A 19,305-nucleotide genomic window follows, 5' to 3' on the forward strand; every position below is an offset into this window, starting at 1 on the left:
GTTGATGTTTTTATATCTGAACTGACTTATATTGTAAATTATATACTGAGTGAAGGAGTTTTTCCTGATTTTCTAAAAGTTACCAAAGTTACACCTGTTTATAAGAAGGGGGATCCTAATGAACCCCAGAACTATAGACCAATTGCAATTGTACCTATACTAAGTAAAATCATTGAGACATGTATTGTAATTCAACTTAATGAATATTTTGTTAACAACCAGCTGTTCTATCCTTCTCAGTATGGCTTTAGACCGAATCATAGTACTATTGATGCAATTGAAAAACTTGTTGAATATGTTTTGAATGGTTTTGAACTCAAGCAACCAGTTGGATCTTTACTATTGGACTTAAGCAAGGCATTCGACTGTGTTTCTCACTCTATACTCTGCAAAAAACTTGAAAAGTATGGTATTAAAGATAAGGAGCTCATGCTGATCAAGAGTTATTTGAAAAATAGAAAACAAATAGTTAGCTTGAATAGTGCAAACTCAAATTTCCTTGATGTAACCATGGGGGTTCCTCAAGGATCAGTCCTTGGCCCTTTTCTGTTTCTGGTCTTTGTAAATGATTTTAGTAAAAATGTTTCTGTCTTTTCAATATTATATGCAGATGATACCACTCTGGTACATAAGGACGTTGATATAAAAACTGTTCAGGATACGCTTGGAAGGGCTATGGATGAGTCTAAGGTATGGTTCAATGCCAACTTACTTAAGGTAAATGAGAGCAAAACAGAACAAATAATATTTTCTCTCAACAATGTAAGTACTGGTAACCTGAATCTGAATGATGATGTTTTCAAGCCTGTAAAGTTACTAGGAATGTACTTAGATAGTAAACTCAGCTGGGAGTATCACCTAGTGAATTTATGTAAAAAGCTTTCTAGAATAACATTTCTCTTACGAAGACTGAAATATTGTGTAAACCTTGATGTAATCAAAATGATTTACTTTGGTCTCTTCCATTCACACTTGATTTATGGAGTAAAACTGTGGGGCAACTCATCTTCTTCAAAAAAAGCATTTATATGGCAAAAGAAAGCACTTAGAGTTATATTTGGTATGAAACACAATGAATCTTGTAGAGGAATTTTTGTAGAACACAAAATTATGACCTTGCCTTGTCTGTATATATATTATAATTTAATCTCAGTGAAGAAAAATCTGTCTAATTTTGATAAAAATATTTCTATACATTCACATTATACTAGACATAGGGACGATATAACTAGACCTACAGTTAGATTGACTAAAACTCAATATTATTATTGTTGTATTATTGTATTATTATTATTATTGTTGTATTATTGTTGTATTGTTGTATTATTGTTGTATATTATTATTATTGTATTTCTGTTGATAAATGGCTCAAGTCTGAAGCTTTCTATTCTGTCAATGAGTACCTAGAATATTTCAATGTATATGTGTAATTTTGTTCGTTTCTATAGTCCAACTCGTGTTATTTTGCTACAATATTTCACTGTGTATTTGTAAATTTGTTCATTTTATAGTCCAACTTGTGATATTTTACTTATTATTGACAAAGCCTATTGCTTACATTTTTGTAATGTTGTTTTATGGCCAATAAAATTCTTGATTCTTGATTCTTGATTCTTGATTCTCTACAAATGAAGAGTTTACTTATTTCAATTTAATCAAATAAAAATGCTGACAAAGAAAAAGACAAAAACGATTGAAAACCGTAACTACGAAGAAGATTTCTTAGAAGGAACGACAACCAAAGACAAAATAAAAATATTGGTAAACTTCTTATCACCTGCTTTATACGAAATTGTGGAAAGCTATACTTCATATGAAGAAACTATATCCATGTTGGAAGATATGTTCGTTAAACCGAAGAACGAAATTTATGCACGATACTGCCTTGCTAATGCAAAACAACAAATAGGTGAGTCCATTGATCACTACTATTCTGAACTAAAAAGATTAAGCTTATCATGTAACTTCACTAGAGTGTCAGCCGAAGAAAACAAAAACGAGCATATTAGAGATGCTCTTGTTTCAGGGTTATGTTCTATTGAAATTAAAGAGAAACTTTTTCAACAAGGAGATTTGAGTCTACAAGAAACCGTTTCCCAAGCACGTGTTCTTGAATCCGCAAAAACATATGCCGACTCCTTTAAAAGTACTTGTTATACAAACTCTGTTGAAGAAAATAAAAACATAAGCTTGAGTGAATCTTTCTCAGATGTTAATGCTGTAACCCAAAATCGACAGGCAATTGTAGAGAAATCCGTTCAATGCCAACGTTGCGGATATAAAAAACACTCAAATTCTCAAGAATGTCCTGCAATAGGAAAGACTTGTCATAAATGTTCCCGAATTGGACACTTTTCCCATGTGTGTAAAAGTAAAACGCTCAAAGAAAAACTAACTACGTCAACTATTACTGCAGCTGGTATAGCCAGTAATCTTTCTAAAGCTACAATTATTGTTTCGGTGAATGGAATAAATACACCAGCTCTTATTGATACCGGAAGTGTTGCCAGTTTTATTGATGAAAAATTTGCAAAAACAAATAAATTTAAAACTGCATCAGATTCTTGTTTTATAAGATTTGCATCTGTTCAACATAACACCGCTACAAAAGCATGTGTTTATAGCAATATTGTGTACAAAGGAAATGAATACAACAATATTAACTCTTGGTATTAAAAGAATGCTGTTGCAATGTGATACTTGGTCACGATTTTTTGATGAATCACTCTACAATAAGTTTAGCATTCAATGGTAATAAACAGCCTCTTGTAATAGATAATAATTCTACAACCACACCACCCTTGAAAGATTGCCTCTTGGTGGAGGCCATGATAAAACCATGTTCCCTTTTCAATGACTTGACTCCCGATTGCCACCCAATAACTACCCGATCCAGAAGACACCCACAAGATGACTATGAATTCATGAAGAATGAGGTCAATCGCCTCCTTACAGAAGGAATAATTGAGGAAAGCCAGTCCAGTTGGCGTGCCCAGCCTTTCATTGTAACCAATGGACAGAAGAAACGAATGGTCATAGACTATTCACAGACTATTAATAAATTCACAAATTTAGACGCATACCCTCTCCCATTGATCGAAGATCTTGTAAACACAATTGCCAAGTACAACTTTTTTAGTACTGTAGATTTCAAGTCAGCTTACCATCAAATACCGATTCTTGAGAATGAACGACATTACACTGCCTTTGAAGTAGGCCGAAAACTTTATCAGTTCAAACGAATACCATTCGGAGTAACCAATGGAGTAGCTGCCTTCCAACGTACAATAAACGGACTTTTAGAAAGAGAGAATTTGAACGACTGCTTTGCCTATTTGGATGATGTTGTCATTTGCGGTTCAGATCAAGAAGAACATGACAGAAATCTTAAGAAATTTCAACAAGTAATTGAATTGTATGGCTTGACTATAAATGAAGAAAAATGTAAATTTTCAAAAAAATCATTGAAGTTCCTTGGGTATGAGATAAAACATGGAGAAATTAAACCTGACCCAGAACGCCTTGCACCACTCATGAACTTTCCACCCCCAAGAAATGCTAAAGAAATGAAACGACTCATGGGATTACTGGCTCATTACTCCCGATGGATTAAAAACTTTTCTCAAAAGATTCACCCCCTTGTCCACATACAGAAATTCCCTCTATCTCAAGATCAGATGGAAACTTTGGAATTGTTGAAAAATGAAATTGCTTCCGCGGTACTGCTCTTTGTTGATGAAAATGTACCATTCATAATTGAGACAGATGCATCAGATTTTGCAATTGGTGCAACATTAACACAAAATTCTCGACCAGTAGCCTTTTTCTCACGAACTTTGTCCCAAAGTGAAACCAGGCATTCAGCTGTTGAGAAAGAAGCCTATGCCATTGTGGAGTCTATAAGAAAATGGAGACACTATTTACTACGAAAACAATTCACTTTGATCACTGACCAAAAATCAGTCACATTCATGTTTGGCACTCAACACAATAGAAAAATAAAAAATGAAAAGATACAAAGGTGGCGCCTAGAATTATCTGAATACAAATTCAACATAGTCTACAGACCTGGAAAAGAAAATGCACCAGCTGATGCACTCTCTCGTATATGTATTACAGCTGGTTGTTCAACATTGAACTCAGCTTTGGCAAAATACCATGATGAACTTTGTCACCCTGGTGTAACTCGTTTCTACCACTGGCTCAGAATGAAAAATCTCCCCTATACTGTAGATGATGTAAGAAAAATTTGCTCCAATTGTGCAATTTGCTCTGAAATAAAACCACAGTATATGAAGACAAAAGGAAATCTCATAAAGGCAACAAAACCTTTTGAACGAATTAATATGGACTTCAAAGGACCCGTACAATCAAAAACAAGAAATAAATACCTACTGGTGATGGTTGATGAGTACTCAAGATTCCCTTTTGTATTTCCTTGTCCAGACATGACTGCGAGAACAGTCATAAATTGCCTGGTCTCATTAATATCAATGTTTGGCCTTCCAAGCTATATTCACACAGACAGAGGAACATCCTTCATGTCAACTGAGTTGAAGAGCTTTCTTGGCTCAAAAGGGATAGCAACTAGTAGATCAACGCCTTACAATCCGAGAGGGAATGGTCAAGTAGAGCGATATAATGGAATTATATGGAAAGCAATAACACTAGCTCTAAGATCACGAGGACTTGATTCAAATCGATGGGAGGAAGTGTTGCCTGATGCACTTCACTCTATTCGATCTCTTTTGTGTACTACAACAAATTGCACCCCTCATGAACGAATGTTCCTACACATGAGATCCTCAACAAATGGACAGTCACTACCATCTTGGCTAATGAGCCCAGGACCAGTTTGGCTGAAGAAAATGAACCGAAATTCAAAGCAAGATTCATCAGTAGAAGAAGTTGAATTGATTGAGGCAAACCCAGAGTATGCTCACATTCGTCGCCCTGATGACAAGAGTCCACTGTGTCGCTCCGTCATCTTGCCCCTAAGATAACACGAAAATCTAGCCGGGTAGAATGATATGATAAACCATATGTTTTCGTTGTCATTGATTCATTCATAAATATCAAATGTTGTTGATCCGTTACTAGTAGAAAGTCATGTTCAATTTTATTTGATTAAAGCTCTACAAATGAAGAGTTTACTTATTTCATGGTTATATAATTACTATAATTTTAGACGAACGACAAAAACCATAGTTATATTCACTGAAAAACTATTTTTATATAGCTACTGTAACCTATATAAATGAAAATCGAGCCTCAAATTTTGACATTCAATAACATTTTTATGTGTGCACCGAATTTGATAATTTTTTAGTTGTGTTTGTTATGTTCAGGAGTAGGTTTATGGACCATCAAATTTATGATCCGATTTCAGGATTCTTTCCTACGGTCCTTCAAAGTTTACATGTAATCCTTATGGGAGAAGATTTTTGTGAGCTGGCCCACTACCTACGTAAACAAAGCCGTAGTGCATTCCTATGACGTCAGCACAGGTAGTGCTCACACACCAATAAAAATTCGTTAATTTCAGCTGATCTATATCAGCTAGTGTTTTGTTTGGTGTAGGAGCACTACCTGTGCTGACGTCACACGAATGCACTACGGCTTTGTTTACGGAGGTAGTGTGGCTGGCCACACACAGAGATAGAAATCAGCTGCTGTTATAATCATTGCATCATCCAACAGCCGTCGGTAGGATCTGTTTTTACTTTCCTTGCCCTATTACCATAGGTAAGGAAAGTATTGCTATCCGAAAAAAATTAAAGTGTCCCAATTTCTAAATTTCTAAACGTTTCAAGGTCCCCTGAGTCCAAAAAAGTGGTTTTTGGGTATTGGTCTGTGTGTGTGTGTGTGTGTGTGTGTGTGTGTGTGTGTGTGTATTTGCGTCTGTGTACACGATATCTCATCTCCCAATTAACGGAATGACTTGAAATTTGAAACTTAAGGTCCTTACACTATGAGGATCCGACACGAACAATTTGGATCAAATGCAATTCAAGATGGCGGCTAAAATGGAGAAAATGTTGTCAAAAACCGGGTTTTTCGCGATTTTCTCGATAACGGCTCCAACGATTTTGATTAAATTTATACCTAAAATAGTCATTGATAAGCTCTATCAACTGCCACAAGCCGCATATCTGTACAAATTTCAGGAGCTCCGCCCCATCTATGCAAAGTTTAATTTTAGATTCCCAATTATCAGGCTTCAGATACAATTTGAACAAAAAATTTCGAGTGGAAAAGATTCAGCATGAAAATCTCTACAATTTATTTCCAGTAACATTTTCACCTAAAATTGAAAATAAGCTCGAAGTTCGAGAAAATGTAATTATCCAATTGCAAACTGTTGGCAACTGTTATTAATGATTCACTATGAAGAGATAGCAGACCTCGTATGTCTCCAGCGTTATTGTCCTGTCACCAGCTGGCTCAGATCTTTGTTTATAAGTAGACTTGAGATGCGCGTGTACACTAGCGTCAGGTGATCAATTTTCATAACGGCAAAAAAAGTTGTGTGAGTGCGCCACACCAGATTTTTCTATTTTCTTTCTACTGATTCACAAAATTTTAATTCTAATAATAATAATGCCGTGGTACAAACGACGTCCAAACTTGGGTCGTAGAACTCGAAATGCTGTAAATTTAGAATATGTACGGGAAAGTCAGCAGCAACGAGATATACCATTCAATTTCCCAGCAAGCTGCATTCAACTATATCTAAAAATACATACTGCTGCACAGCTAACTAAGCACATAGGAAGTCCATATTGAAATATATAAATGTAAATACTGATTGTTGTATATTTTTCATAAAAATATAGTGCATCAGATTAAGCTAAGGCTATGCACACCTAAGGTGGCGCGGCTTGGTGATACAAAGTATTGATCTTATGGAGATTGTCTTATCACACCGTTCCACGCCATGCCCGATTCAGTGTGTGTGAGTTGCTGAGTTCTTCCATTCAAACCAATAAACAAGAAGCACCTGGATGCAAAATGCCAGATCGCGCAAGGTCTATAAATACCCATTTATAGACCTTGAGATTGCGCTTCCTTAGGTGTGCATCCAGCTGAAGTTTGTCATGAGATGCATTAACTATTTGACGGTACAAAGTTCGCTGGGCCAGCTAGTCTGAAATATGAATAGATCCAGTTTGTCGCCGATCCACTAATGAAGGCATTTGATTGCACGTTTCTCGCAAAAAGATTAAAATTGGAAAATACCATCAGAGACAAATGATACAATTGAACAGTATCTTTACTCTATGATACCATTATTTATTTGATTTCTCAAAAAATCACTTTCAAGCAGTAAATTCTACAACTAACGTTAAGATTTTTATCGTTTTTAATAATAATTTCCAGTTGAAATCTATTTAGAATATTCAATAAATACGCCTAACTTGTAACATGATTTTTTCCTCACTCCCGCTATTGTAACTTAATATTATTGTTAATGAGATCAGTATTAAAGTACATTAATATAATTTTTGTTTTTAATTGTTATCAACTTCAAATATTTCCAGCAGTTGATTCTTTAGGGAAAATGCTCATTTCTATCATGTACAACTTCCTTTTTAAAGTATAGTACCTACATAAAAAAATAACTTGAAACAATTTTGTCTCCTTTTTACCAGCACACAGTTACAATTCGACTAAATGCAGTCAACATTCTCAAAATTGGGAGCTCCGAGTTATTATTGAAATAGTCGTCCACCTTGGGCATGAGATTTCTCAAAAATAATAGGATAAATATTAATTTTTAAGTCATATTATTTCAGTGTTTTATAAGATTTGCCAATTTACAATATTAGTGTGAATCAATACGTTGGACTATAGTATTTGCATTAGTCTATGTGTAGGTAGTACCATTTCAATTTATTTACCGTATTTTTCATTTTTCATTTCAACTATATTGGTTACTTTAAATCTCAAAATTCCAGTTGAATGAATTAAAATAATCTCATTTCTAATAAAATTAAAGATCTGGGAGAAGAATAAAGATACTTGAGACTTTTAACGAACAAGTAATTTATTTACTTGACATCGATTCTTGAATATTATGGCAGCTTGCATAGTTATCAATGAATCTGTAAATGGTATAATATGTAACAACTAGTAACTACACTATAAATTGCATATTACCACTTCTAGTTAAAAATATAACTCTATGAAAAATTCAAATTTTGATTTTTGAAAAGCTTTTGCACTTTGATATAAATAACTACACTTAAGAAGCTATTTATTCTGAGGATCGAACATGATGCTTAAAACTAATATTGCATGGATAATTTTGTACGATTTGAATTTGAACCTTACATGCTAAATGGCTAGTTAACTCGAAAATAGCAATGGAAATTAGTTCCCATTAGTTTATAGTTATCTTATTATATTAGAGGCTTAGTACAGTTGAATAATTTGTTAAAATACCAATTATTACTATTGATTTTTGATTTCATTCATTACTTAAGTACAATAATAAGTATTACTTGAGTACAATAATAAGTACCTAACAAAAAGACAAATCAATTCTTTCAATAAGATAAGGCTAAAAAAATGCATTAACAACTAGGGGTGTATTTCAAACGGATGGGCTCCAAAAATATGCATTTATCTGAAGAATAAAATTGTTGAAATCTTAAGAAATGTGAAGTAATATGAAAATATTGTTACACAGAGGACAGAGTTCAATGAAAAATCGATATGAAATTAATAAAGAAATCTAATGACGGACACTTTCATCTCTTTTTATGCCATTAGAACATTTTTCATACTTCATTATTACTTATTGAATTTTCACAAATCAATGCAATAATTGAAGAAAATTAACAGGCTTTCAGCCAAAAAATGTTTCTCAATTGAAAAAAAAAAACATTTTGAATTTTTGGGTGAATTTAACAGTTTAATTTTAAAAAAAGATGAAAAAAATAATCCTAAATAATAGAGATTATGTTAAGAGGAATCAAATCACAAGGAAACGTTTTATAAATACGTGACTTATCTGCCGCAGCGCTAAGCGCCGCTTGTTTTGTGAAATTACCTATAAAACACAGCAGTTGCCAAAAATATACCACAAGAAACAAGAGATCAATAACTAGATCAGGGTTCCGTCTAATTTTGTTAGGCTAGCAGTTTGTTGAGGTATTTTTCGATAATGAATAAGTGAGATGATGTGGCAGGTTACACTAAGTTAGATGGTTCAGTAGGGAAAAATAATTTATAAAAAAATGAGTATAAGATCTTCATCACTTCGATTATAAGAAATTCGATTTATAGACGCGATAAAAATAGATAAATATTATTCTCACATAAGAAATTAACAACTTCACACGGTATTGCAGTGGGAAACCGCGAGAGGATGATTATTTGTGATGTATGTTTATTTGTTCAGTGATAGAGATAAATCAATTGTTGGCAAAATGAGCACTCATTTCATGATAAGTAAAATAATACTGTTACATTAGGCCTACACTAAAAACTAGCATTCTTTAGTAGTATTATTGCTTTCTTGAGGCGTTTCAACCGGAGCTTGTTGAGAATTAGGATAGCTCCTTTTCAAAGAGGTGGATTGTTCTTGTGAGGCGTCACTGGCATTATCACTGATGCGAGGACTGTACTCAGGAGGCCGTGGCGTGGAATGCTGTTGGTAGTAGTTGCTATTATTCGGAGGCGGAGAGCTGAGAACAGCTTGCACTGGCATGTGATTGCTATTGGAGAAGTTGGCATGGTTATTGTTCGTAGGAGGTAGAGGTTGCTGATCAGCGTTACTGTGTCTATTGAGGTAATTGTAGTTGGGGAACATCATAGGAGTGTTGCTATGATTACTGTTACCAGGACCCCCCACTGCCCCAGGACCCCCTCCCGAGTTGTATTGGTAGCGTTTCTCCATGTAGCTGGGAGGTAGAAGTTCGTGGTAACTGATGAGGTGGCGTTTCAGGTAGAGTTTGTTTTTGAACGGTTTGAAGCAGAGCGGACAGGCGATACACTCTGGGTAGTGGATGAGGCGGATGTGTTGCCTCAGGTTGGAGATGTTGCTGTAGATGCGGCCACATTCGGGACACGGCCTTGGGTCCAGTGAGTGAGGTTTCGCCATCTCGCCATCTACAAAAATAAAAACGAATCTTTAGTCACAATTTTCAATATATCTGAAGATTCTTATTTATATTTAATTTGCATGCAGTTGATATTTATTATAATACAATTCATCTATTATAAAACGTTATTCTGAATAATACGCATTCTCGATGTTACATTACTTTGTAATTTTTTTTGTGAATTTGAAGTTTGTTTCATGTTTTTACGGAAGTTATATTATTAATCTATCTAAATTCGAAATTGTTTGTTTTATTCAGATTGATGATTTAGTGTATAAATTGAAATGGACATAACCTACATAATATTTGGACAATTCAAGACAAAATTAGGAAATTGAATAAGTTTTGGGAAATAGCCTGTTTTTTCTTTTCCGACTACTGTATTGTTTACTTTATCCAATAAATAAATAGTGAAATGAGATTTGGTGGGTGTTATTTATAACGAAAGGTTAATAGATAAATTAATGAATTAATGATTGCGTTACCTTTAAACAATTAAAACAAACAACCGTTGCCTTCACCAAATTTATGTAATCTAAAAAATCTGGTGTGGTACACTCACACAACTTTCCTTGCTCATATTTGAAACTACGATCAGACTTCTGTATATGGTGTATATATAATTGTTTTCAAAGTACTTTTTCTTTGTGTGAATGTGAAATTCGATGATTTTTTTAGTCGTCATTTTTTTAAAGTCGTCAAAACAGCTGTTCTACAGATGAAATATCTCGACTATGTGTTCTTTTTATGAACTGCGCTACCTACCTACCTCATGCACGAGAAGGAGGTTACTAAGTCCATTTCCCAAGGATGGGGTGGACCCCCCATTGGTTTCCCAGAAAGGAAACTCATGCCAGTTGATAGAGCTGATAAATAACTATACAGGGTATGAATTTGAAAAAAATCGGTCAAGTTATTTTTGAGAAATCGTGAAAAACATGGTTTTTCAGTAATTATCCGCCATTTTTCTCAAGAATATTACGGAGCTCCTGCAATTTTCCAAGGAAAGAACTCATGTCATTTGATAGGGCTTATGAATAGCTATCCATGGTTTAAATTTGAAGAAAATCGTTAAAGCCATTTTCGAGAAAACCGTGAAAACCCTGGTTTTTTGGTCATTATCCGCCATTTTTCTCAAGAATATTACGGAGCTCATGGAATTTTCCCAGAAATGAGACTCATGCCAGTTGATAGTGCTTATAAATATCTATCCATGGTATGAATTTGAAGAAAATCGTTAGAGCCGTTTTCGAGAAAACGGTGAAAAACATGGATTTTTAGTCATTATCCGCCATTTTTCTCAAGAATATTACGGAGCTCCTGAAATTTTCCCAGAAATGAGACTTATGCCAGATGATAGGGCTTATAAATAGCTATCCATGGTATAAATTTGAAGAAAATCGTTGGAGCCGTTTTCGAGAAAACGGTGAAAAACATGGATTTTTAGTCATTATCCGCCATTTTTCTCAAGAATATTACGGAGCTCCTGAAATTTTCCCAGGAATGAGACTTATGCCAGTTGATAGGGCTTATAAATAGCTATCCATGATATAAATTTGAAGAAAATCGTTAGAGCCATTTTCGAGAAAACCGTGAAAAACATGGTTTTTTAGTAATTATCCGCCATTTTTTCCGCCATCTTGAATTGAATTTTATTGAATTTATTATTGTCGGGTCCTCATGGTAGAGGGACCTTAAGTTTAAAATTTCAAGTCGATCGGTTAATTAGGAATGGAGTTATCGTGTTCACAGACATACACACACACACACACACATACACACACATACACACATACACACACACAGACCAACACCCAAAAATCATGTTTTTGGACTCAGGGGACCTTGAAACGTATAGAAAATTTGAAATTGGGGTACCTTAATTTTTTTTGGAAAGCAATACTTTCCTTACCTATGGTAGTAGGGCAAGGAAAGTAAAAACGAGATAAAACTACTAGATGGATGGTGGGTGTAATTGAGAACAACTTTAAACAGAAATACTAAACAATTCATTACCGAATGCGTTATGTTAAACAATTATGATTTTTATTATAAACAGACAAGAGTTTTCAAATATTAATGAAAGTAATATGATTATCAAAACAATAAATAGGGCTACTCGCTTTGCATTGTCTTTGGTCGCTCAGGAATAAAACTATACAGGAACAAATACTATTAAATTTTTGGGACAGAGATTGAAAACTTTTCAAAAGCCTATTATTTAAAGCTTGCCTTATTGGTCCATTGATCCGCACCTCAAACTCTGGATAAAGAATCACTCGCGTCATTAATTAAAAAAATATATATATAGGTTAATAATAATTTTACAAAATGTTTGATCAAAACACCACTCCTCCCTTCAAGATCCCAATCCCGAAAATACAGTTATCTGCCCGGACTGAGACAGCCTATAATTGAAGTCTCAAGACAAAAGATCTCTTCAGGTAAGCAATGCTTTAAAACAAACACCTGTAACTCACAAACGGATGGAAAAGAAATGGGCTTCGAATAGAAAATTCAAAAAGTATTTATGTGATCCAATCCAGACCTTGATTTGCAGAACAAAAGCCAACTCACTCTCTTGTTTGTATAGCATGGAGTTGAAATCATAATATTACCTTCAAGAAACGTGATAAAGCACATCTTCTTATATTCGCATTGGAAATTAAAATCGCTTTACCAATAATTGATTCCATGACCGTAACTTCCAACTCGCAAATGATATTTATAATTTACAGTCAATAAAATTAGATGGTTTGATGTCATGTATGTATGACAACCTTCATAACTTACAAGTTATCTTTTTTTTTAAGAGATTTGATCACGAGATGATTGAAGCGCTTTCGACTTGCATTGAATTTTCTTACACTTCACTACAATTATCAATCATCATTCTTTATAAATGTAAGAATGATTTGTTAACTTAAAAACTCACAAATCCGAGCGTTTTTGAATACCTTTGAACCCCTTGAAGATAATTTTACTACTGGTATTTAGTAGGGCTCCAGTATTTATTACTAACAAATTGTTGTTGATTTTAAAGAATGGAGTACCTATATAATATAAAAAAATGTACACATCGCTGATAATCTTTAAAGTAAACTGAAAACATTCTATTAGTATACATTTAAGACTGTAATTATTTCAATGAGTAGAAATATTAGTGTCTATTCTTTGAAAACGATATCCCACGCTACATGTCGATATTTTACAGTAAAATCATATAATGAAAGAAAAAATATTAAGTTACGTATGTATTAAACTTGTTCTTCATGAAAGAAAATTATTTTATTAAATAAACCAATTCAACACAACAATCACTTCTTCACTTTTTTCAATAACATTAAACTTTGAATAAACCTTAGATGAGTGGGATTTGTCTTTTTTCGTATTGTCAACACCGAACTAATTGTTGCCTTGCTATTGCTACTGACTTTATTTGGAATTTGTGATTCCAAAGTACGGAAATTGTGAAGTATCTGTTAGATTCATTAATTTTCATATTATATTAATTATCATCCTTCTCTAATGATGTCATTAGAGTGCAAGACAGTTCTAACAGTTTAAGGTTCAGTAGCAAAAATTCCTGTAGAATTTTTATCATGATCAAATGTTACAAGAACCATTCTGAGAAGACTTTTTTCTGATTAGTTCTCATGGCATTTAATATAGATCAAAATTCAACAGGGTTTTGTGCAACCGGGCGAAAATGAAATAAATGTACTGACCACTGGATGAGGATTGTTCCTGGACTGATTGATCGCTGTGATGGGTTTGTGACACTGCAGCAGGGTGCGGACCTCCTGTCGTTGCAGCATCTAAAGCACCTGCAAATTAAAATACATCATAAACTTCACCCAATCAATAGTGGGTTTATTCACATGCGAAAAGGAACAATCCAATAATGTAGGTTTTAATGGTTAAAATATAAATATGTCAGGAAGTATAATGATAGCTTACTATAAATAAAAATATAAATATGAGTACCCTTTTCAAATTATTTCATCACGGAATGTTTCGGCTACTTATGTCATTATCAAGTGACTGATATAGTATATTTCGCACCTAGGGCCGAAAATGAGACTTTTCTGGCTCGAAATCGGTTTTCAAGTCCGAGGCCGTAGGCCGAGGACTAGAAAAGATTGAGAGCCGGAAAAACATTTTTGCCCATGGTGAGAACGTTATTTTTCGCCACACAGAAAAATAAACAATATATATATGAAAATAATTTATTGTCTATTATAAGCACTTCCGAAAGCAAAAGTGGAAGGTCATAGCTCTAGCAAATCTGAGGTAATCTGAATATCAGGAAATTGTCCAAGTATTTTTATTTTTTATTCTGATTTGTCTAAATAACCTAAAAGATTATGTTCAATTATGTAAGAGGTTGAGTTTAAACTTTTTATTCTTCCAAATGACAATAAGATGATATTATTATAAATGTTTTAATTATTGAATGATAAACACAAATAATGAAAAGTTTTTGATCAGCTGTTTTAGCACACTTGAAATTTGGCCAATCTGAATGTCAATGGAAGTTTAGGTTAGAAGTTCTATCCTACTCTGAAAATCAAATTATTTGAATAGTTTATAATAATATATATCTTATCTGTATTTTATTCATCCAAATAGAATGATAGTATATTATTGCAGAATACTTTATTGAATTCTAGAAGCATAAAATGATTCCGTTTATCCACTATGTTCCGTGATAAACGCAGTACTAGGAGGTTTGAGGTTAGATTCTATTATACTCTGAAAATTGAATTTGAATAGTTTATAATATCTCATTTGTATTTCATTCATTCAAATAAAATGATTGTATCTTATTGCAAAATACTTTATTCAATTCTAGAAGCATAAACTTATTCCGTTTCATAAACTATTTTGTAAACACGTTCACATCAAATCAGAATCAGCTGACTTCCAGGTTATTTTACAGCCCTAGGGCCGTAAAAATTTTACCGGCCTGGCCAGAAAACAATCACTTTCGGCCTCCATATGACGCACGTAAACCAGCTCATTACATCCAAGTGGGGCGAAAAAGCAATTAAAAAAGGGTACTCAAAGTTTATATTTTTACTTAAATTCAAAAGTAGCCCTAAAGAAAAAAGATGATAGCATACTCCTTGATGTTTATTGTACACTGGTTTTCAATATCTTACCACGTTATTTTAGTTCAAACAGAAATAATTTACTCTGTTGGTTCTAGGTTGAAATTTCTTGAGGTTGAACTTGTTTATAAGTTTCGACAAATTGATGGTTGTTTGTTATTATTTCATGTAAATCTACTAGTTTCATCGTATATCAATGTCAATTATTGTCAAATACGAGATAGCATTACTAATATCTGCGCATACATTGGCCTAGTATTTATTGAACTTTTTGTGACTTTCTACTAGATAAAGTGTAAAGCATACATTTATTTCTAATCTTTAATCTGCCTTATCTAATGAATAGAAAACCAACAAATTCTCTCACGAACTAAAAAGGAAAAGGAAATATAGAACAAGATATAAGATATAGAACAAGTTATAAGTAGTGTCAGTATAATGAATTATTGAAATGCCAGTTACCTTGTAACGTTAATCCACTGCTATGGACATTTTCGACAGCTGACTCGAGTGCCAAGAAAGGATTGACAGCTGCTGAGGCTGCAGTCGCTGATTCCAGAAGATCTGCAGCTGAAAACTCTCCCTTTTCTAGTTTTGGCTGCAACAAAAATTTAAAATATCTCTCTATAATGAAAAACTGCTAGCAAGATACAACAAAGATCAAAGTAAAGAACCAAGTAAAGTCCTTGAATATCAAGACATCTGCTAGTAACTAAATAAAATTGAATGGAGAAATTTATTTAGGACTACTCATCAAATTTAATGAATAGCTCAATAATAATTTGAACAAAAATATTTTTAAATATAATAATAATAATATCGAGTGACCTGGCTGGCTCAGGTCTGGTGTCAGAGTTTTCTGATCGCAACTGATCAATTTTAGGGCCTAACGACTGTTTTTAAAAGTAGTTGTTTGAGAAACCAATATCATATTTCAACTCTCATTTTGTGTAAAGATGTAAAACAAGTTATTAAAAAAGGTTGACCATTTAATTATGAACATGCTTTCAAAGTAATTGTGATTGATCACAAATAATTATAAATAAATGTGTGAATGAAAACTAGAATAGAAATATGGATATAAAATTTCTATCATATTTTATAAACTAGTTTTTTTGTTATGGAGAAACCTGAACAAGAAGATCTAGTTCTTATATAAGAGAAGCATTAAAAAGGGAGAAGAGAGGAAACTTGTAGAAGATTAGATAGAGTTGATGATGATGACTTCCATCATTTAGCATGAGAGGAATGGCGTTCACTGATGATCATTCTTTTGTGTGCAGTCATTAAAGGGGGTCTGGTAATGACAACCGTCATTAGGGTCAGACAACAAATTATCTCACTGATCAGTCATGACCTTTTCTTCAACATTTTTCCATCATCATCATCATCATTATCATTATCATCATCATCATCATCATCATCAACACATCATCATCATCATCGATAAAAATATCAAGGATTTGCATAATAGATTTATTTAATAAACTGAAAAGTCAATAACCGTTTATAATAATAGGATTTTAGACTTTTGTCAATGTTTAAAGAATATGCATTTGAACTCTGCGTTGAAACTTATTGCATTATCACATTCGATGAATAAAGTTTATTCTAAAACACTTCTGAAGTGTGGGAATATTATACAGAGATAGGACATCGCATCTTACGAACGTACCTTACGGATTTTGCACTTAAAATAAAACTGTATTGTTTCTCAGTCATACGCTACGCTACGCTAGTTCACTAAGAACCATAATTTATAATAAAACAAGGATAAACATGGAAATGAAGTGAATATCCATTAAATCTTTAAAAAAAATTAAATCAAGAACGGCTGATATTAAACCAACGAACACATATAGAACATTATACATAATTAGCAGGAAACCCTTGGTTTGCACCAGGGAATTTTTTTTTAAATGCAATCTCATATGTCTACAGTATCTATAACCAGTTATATAGTTACTGTACTTATGACCAGGAAACATAAAAAATAGAATAAAAATTATATATGACTTTGTCAAAATCACAAGGATAATCTTCACCAGAATTGAAAATTATCAGCAAAAAATCTGGTGTGGTACACTCACACAACTTTCCTTGCTCATATTCGAAACTACGATCAGACTTTTGTATATGTGTATATATAATTGTTTTCAGAGTACTTTTTCCTTTGTGTAAATTGTGAAATTCAATGATTTTTTTAGTCGTCATTTTTTTAAAGTCGTCAAAACAGCTGTTCTACAGATGAAATATCTCGACTATGTGTTCTTTTTATGAACTGCTCTACCTACCTACCTCATGCACGAGAAGGAGGTTACAATGTCCATTTCTCAAGGATGGGGTGGACCCCCCATTAGTTTCCCAGAAAGGAGACTCATGCCAGTTAATAGAGCTGATAAATAACTATACAGAGTATGAATTTGAAAAAAATCGGTCAAGTTATTTTGAAAAAATCGTGAAAAACATGGTTTTTTAGTAATTATCCGCCATTTTTCTCAAGAATATTACGGAGCTCCTGCAATTTTCCAAGGAAAAAACTCATGTCATTTGATAGGACTTATGAATAGCTACCCATGGCTTGAATTTGAAGAAAATCGTTAGAGCCGTTTTTGAGAAAACCTTGAAAAACCTGGTTTTTGGTCATTATCCGCCATTTTTCTCAAGAATATTACGGAGCTCATGGAATTTTCCCAGAAATGAGACTCATGCCAGTTGATAGTGCTTATGAATATCTATCCATGGTATGAATTTGAAGTAAATCGTTAGAGCAGTTTTCGAGAAAACGGTGAAAAACATGGATTTTTAGTCATTTTCCGCCATTTTTCTCAAGAATATTACGGAGCTCCTGAAATTTTCCCAGAAATGAGACTTATGCTAGTTGATAGGGCTTATAAATAGCTATCCATGATATAAATTTGAAGAAAATCGTTAGAGCCATTTTCGAGAAAAACGTGAAAAACATGGTTTTTTAGTAATTATCCACCATTTTTTCCGCCATCTTGAATTGAATTTTATTGAATTTCTTATTGTCGGGTCCTCATGGTATAGGGACCTTAAGTTTAAAATTTCAAGTCGATCGGTTAATTAGGAATGGAGTTATCGTGTTCACAGACATACACACACACACACACACACACACACCACACACACACACACACACACACACACACACACACATACACACACACACACACACACACACACACACACATACACACACACACACACACACAGACCAATACCCAAAAATCATGTTTTTGGACTCAGGGGACCTTGAAACGTATAGAAAACTTGAAATTGGGGTACCTTAATTTTTTTTGGAAAGCAATACTTTCCTTACCTATGGTAGTAGGGCAAGGAAAGTAAAAAAGAGTTCGATTGGTCTGAAAACTTTAATTCAGGAATCCACGCGCGAATCCAATTACACTACACAATCATTTTACTTGGAGAAAGCTCTGCTTATTGGTTGGACCTTTAAGCTTGCGTAAAGTTTGAGTCATGTAATTAATCAATGCTGATGTATGCTTATGATAATTCCATGTGCCAATAGATTTTCAAGATTATTATTATTATTTGATTTTGTTATTACTACAATTTAAATTGCATCTATCTAATTTCTAATGAAAGCAGAAAACACTCACATGTAGATTGGGTGCAATTGAATCGAGCGATGACCTTGATCCATTTGGTTTCAGTCTTTTATGGGAATTGGTTAGAGCATTGGTTATGATGTCTTCGGCCTCCTCGGTTGTTGATGGACCAATATGGCTGCCACCCCCACCACCAGCACCTCCACCCTCCCCGCCACAGCGCACCTTCACAGCATTTATGCCACACGTCGAATTCCTATTTATATCTGCAAACTAACAAAACGAAAATCAAATAAAAAAATTATTTCACAATTCAAACAATTGAGGGTCCTGCCAAACCCGAAGGTTTTTCGGCGAGTGCCAAGTTACAGAAAAGCAAAATTATTATTATTAAATGAATAATAATTATTATTTAATTAGAATTTGAAGAAATGAAATTTCTCATTAATTTCCATTTTTAATTTCATGATATCTCGATTCTGATTTTTA

The 19,305-nt window shown here is 33.6% G+C and overlaps 1 protein-coding gene across 4 annotated transcripts in view; it reads right to left on the reverse strand.

Annotated features, from left to right (window-relative positions):
* Nucleotides 1–9,021: 9,021 nt before the first annotated feature.
* The window catches only part of LOC111062982 (protein abrupt), a 33,437-nt gene continuing 23,153 nt past the window's right edge, over nt 9,022–19,305 (reverse strand). For all 4 annotated transcript variants that reach the window (XM_039436251.1, XM_039436253.1, XM_039436252.1 and 1 more), the window contains exons 4-7: nt 18,868–19,089; nt 15,686–15,821; nt 13,838–13,936; nt 9,022–10,116 (exon numbers count right to left, since the gene is read on the reverse strand). In XM_039436251.1, coding sequence (XP_039292185.1) covers nt 9,494–10,116; nt 13,838–13,936; nt 15,686–15,821; nt 18,868–19,089 — 1,080 coding nt within the window. In that variant the 3' untranslated portion in view covers nt 9,022–9,493. The remainder of the gene's footprint in view (nt 10,117–13,837; nt 13,937–15,685; nt 15,822–18,867; nt 19,090–19,305) is intronic.

The sequence above is a fragment of the Nilaparvata lugens genome, chromosome 10 (assembly GCF_014356525.2).
Source record: "Nilaparvata lugens isolate BPH chromosome 10, ASM1435652v1, whole genome shotgun sequence".
Classification (NCBI taxonomy): domain Eukaryota; kingdom Metazoa; phylum Arthropoda; class Insecta; order Hemiptera; family Delphacidae; genus Nilaparvata; species Nilaparvata lugens.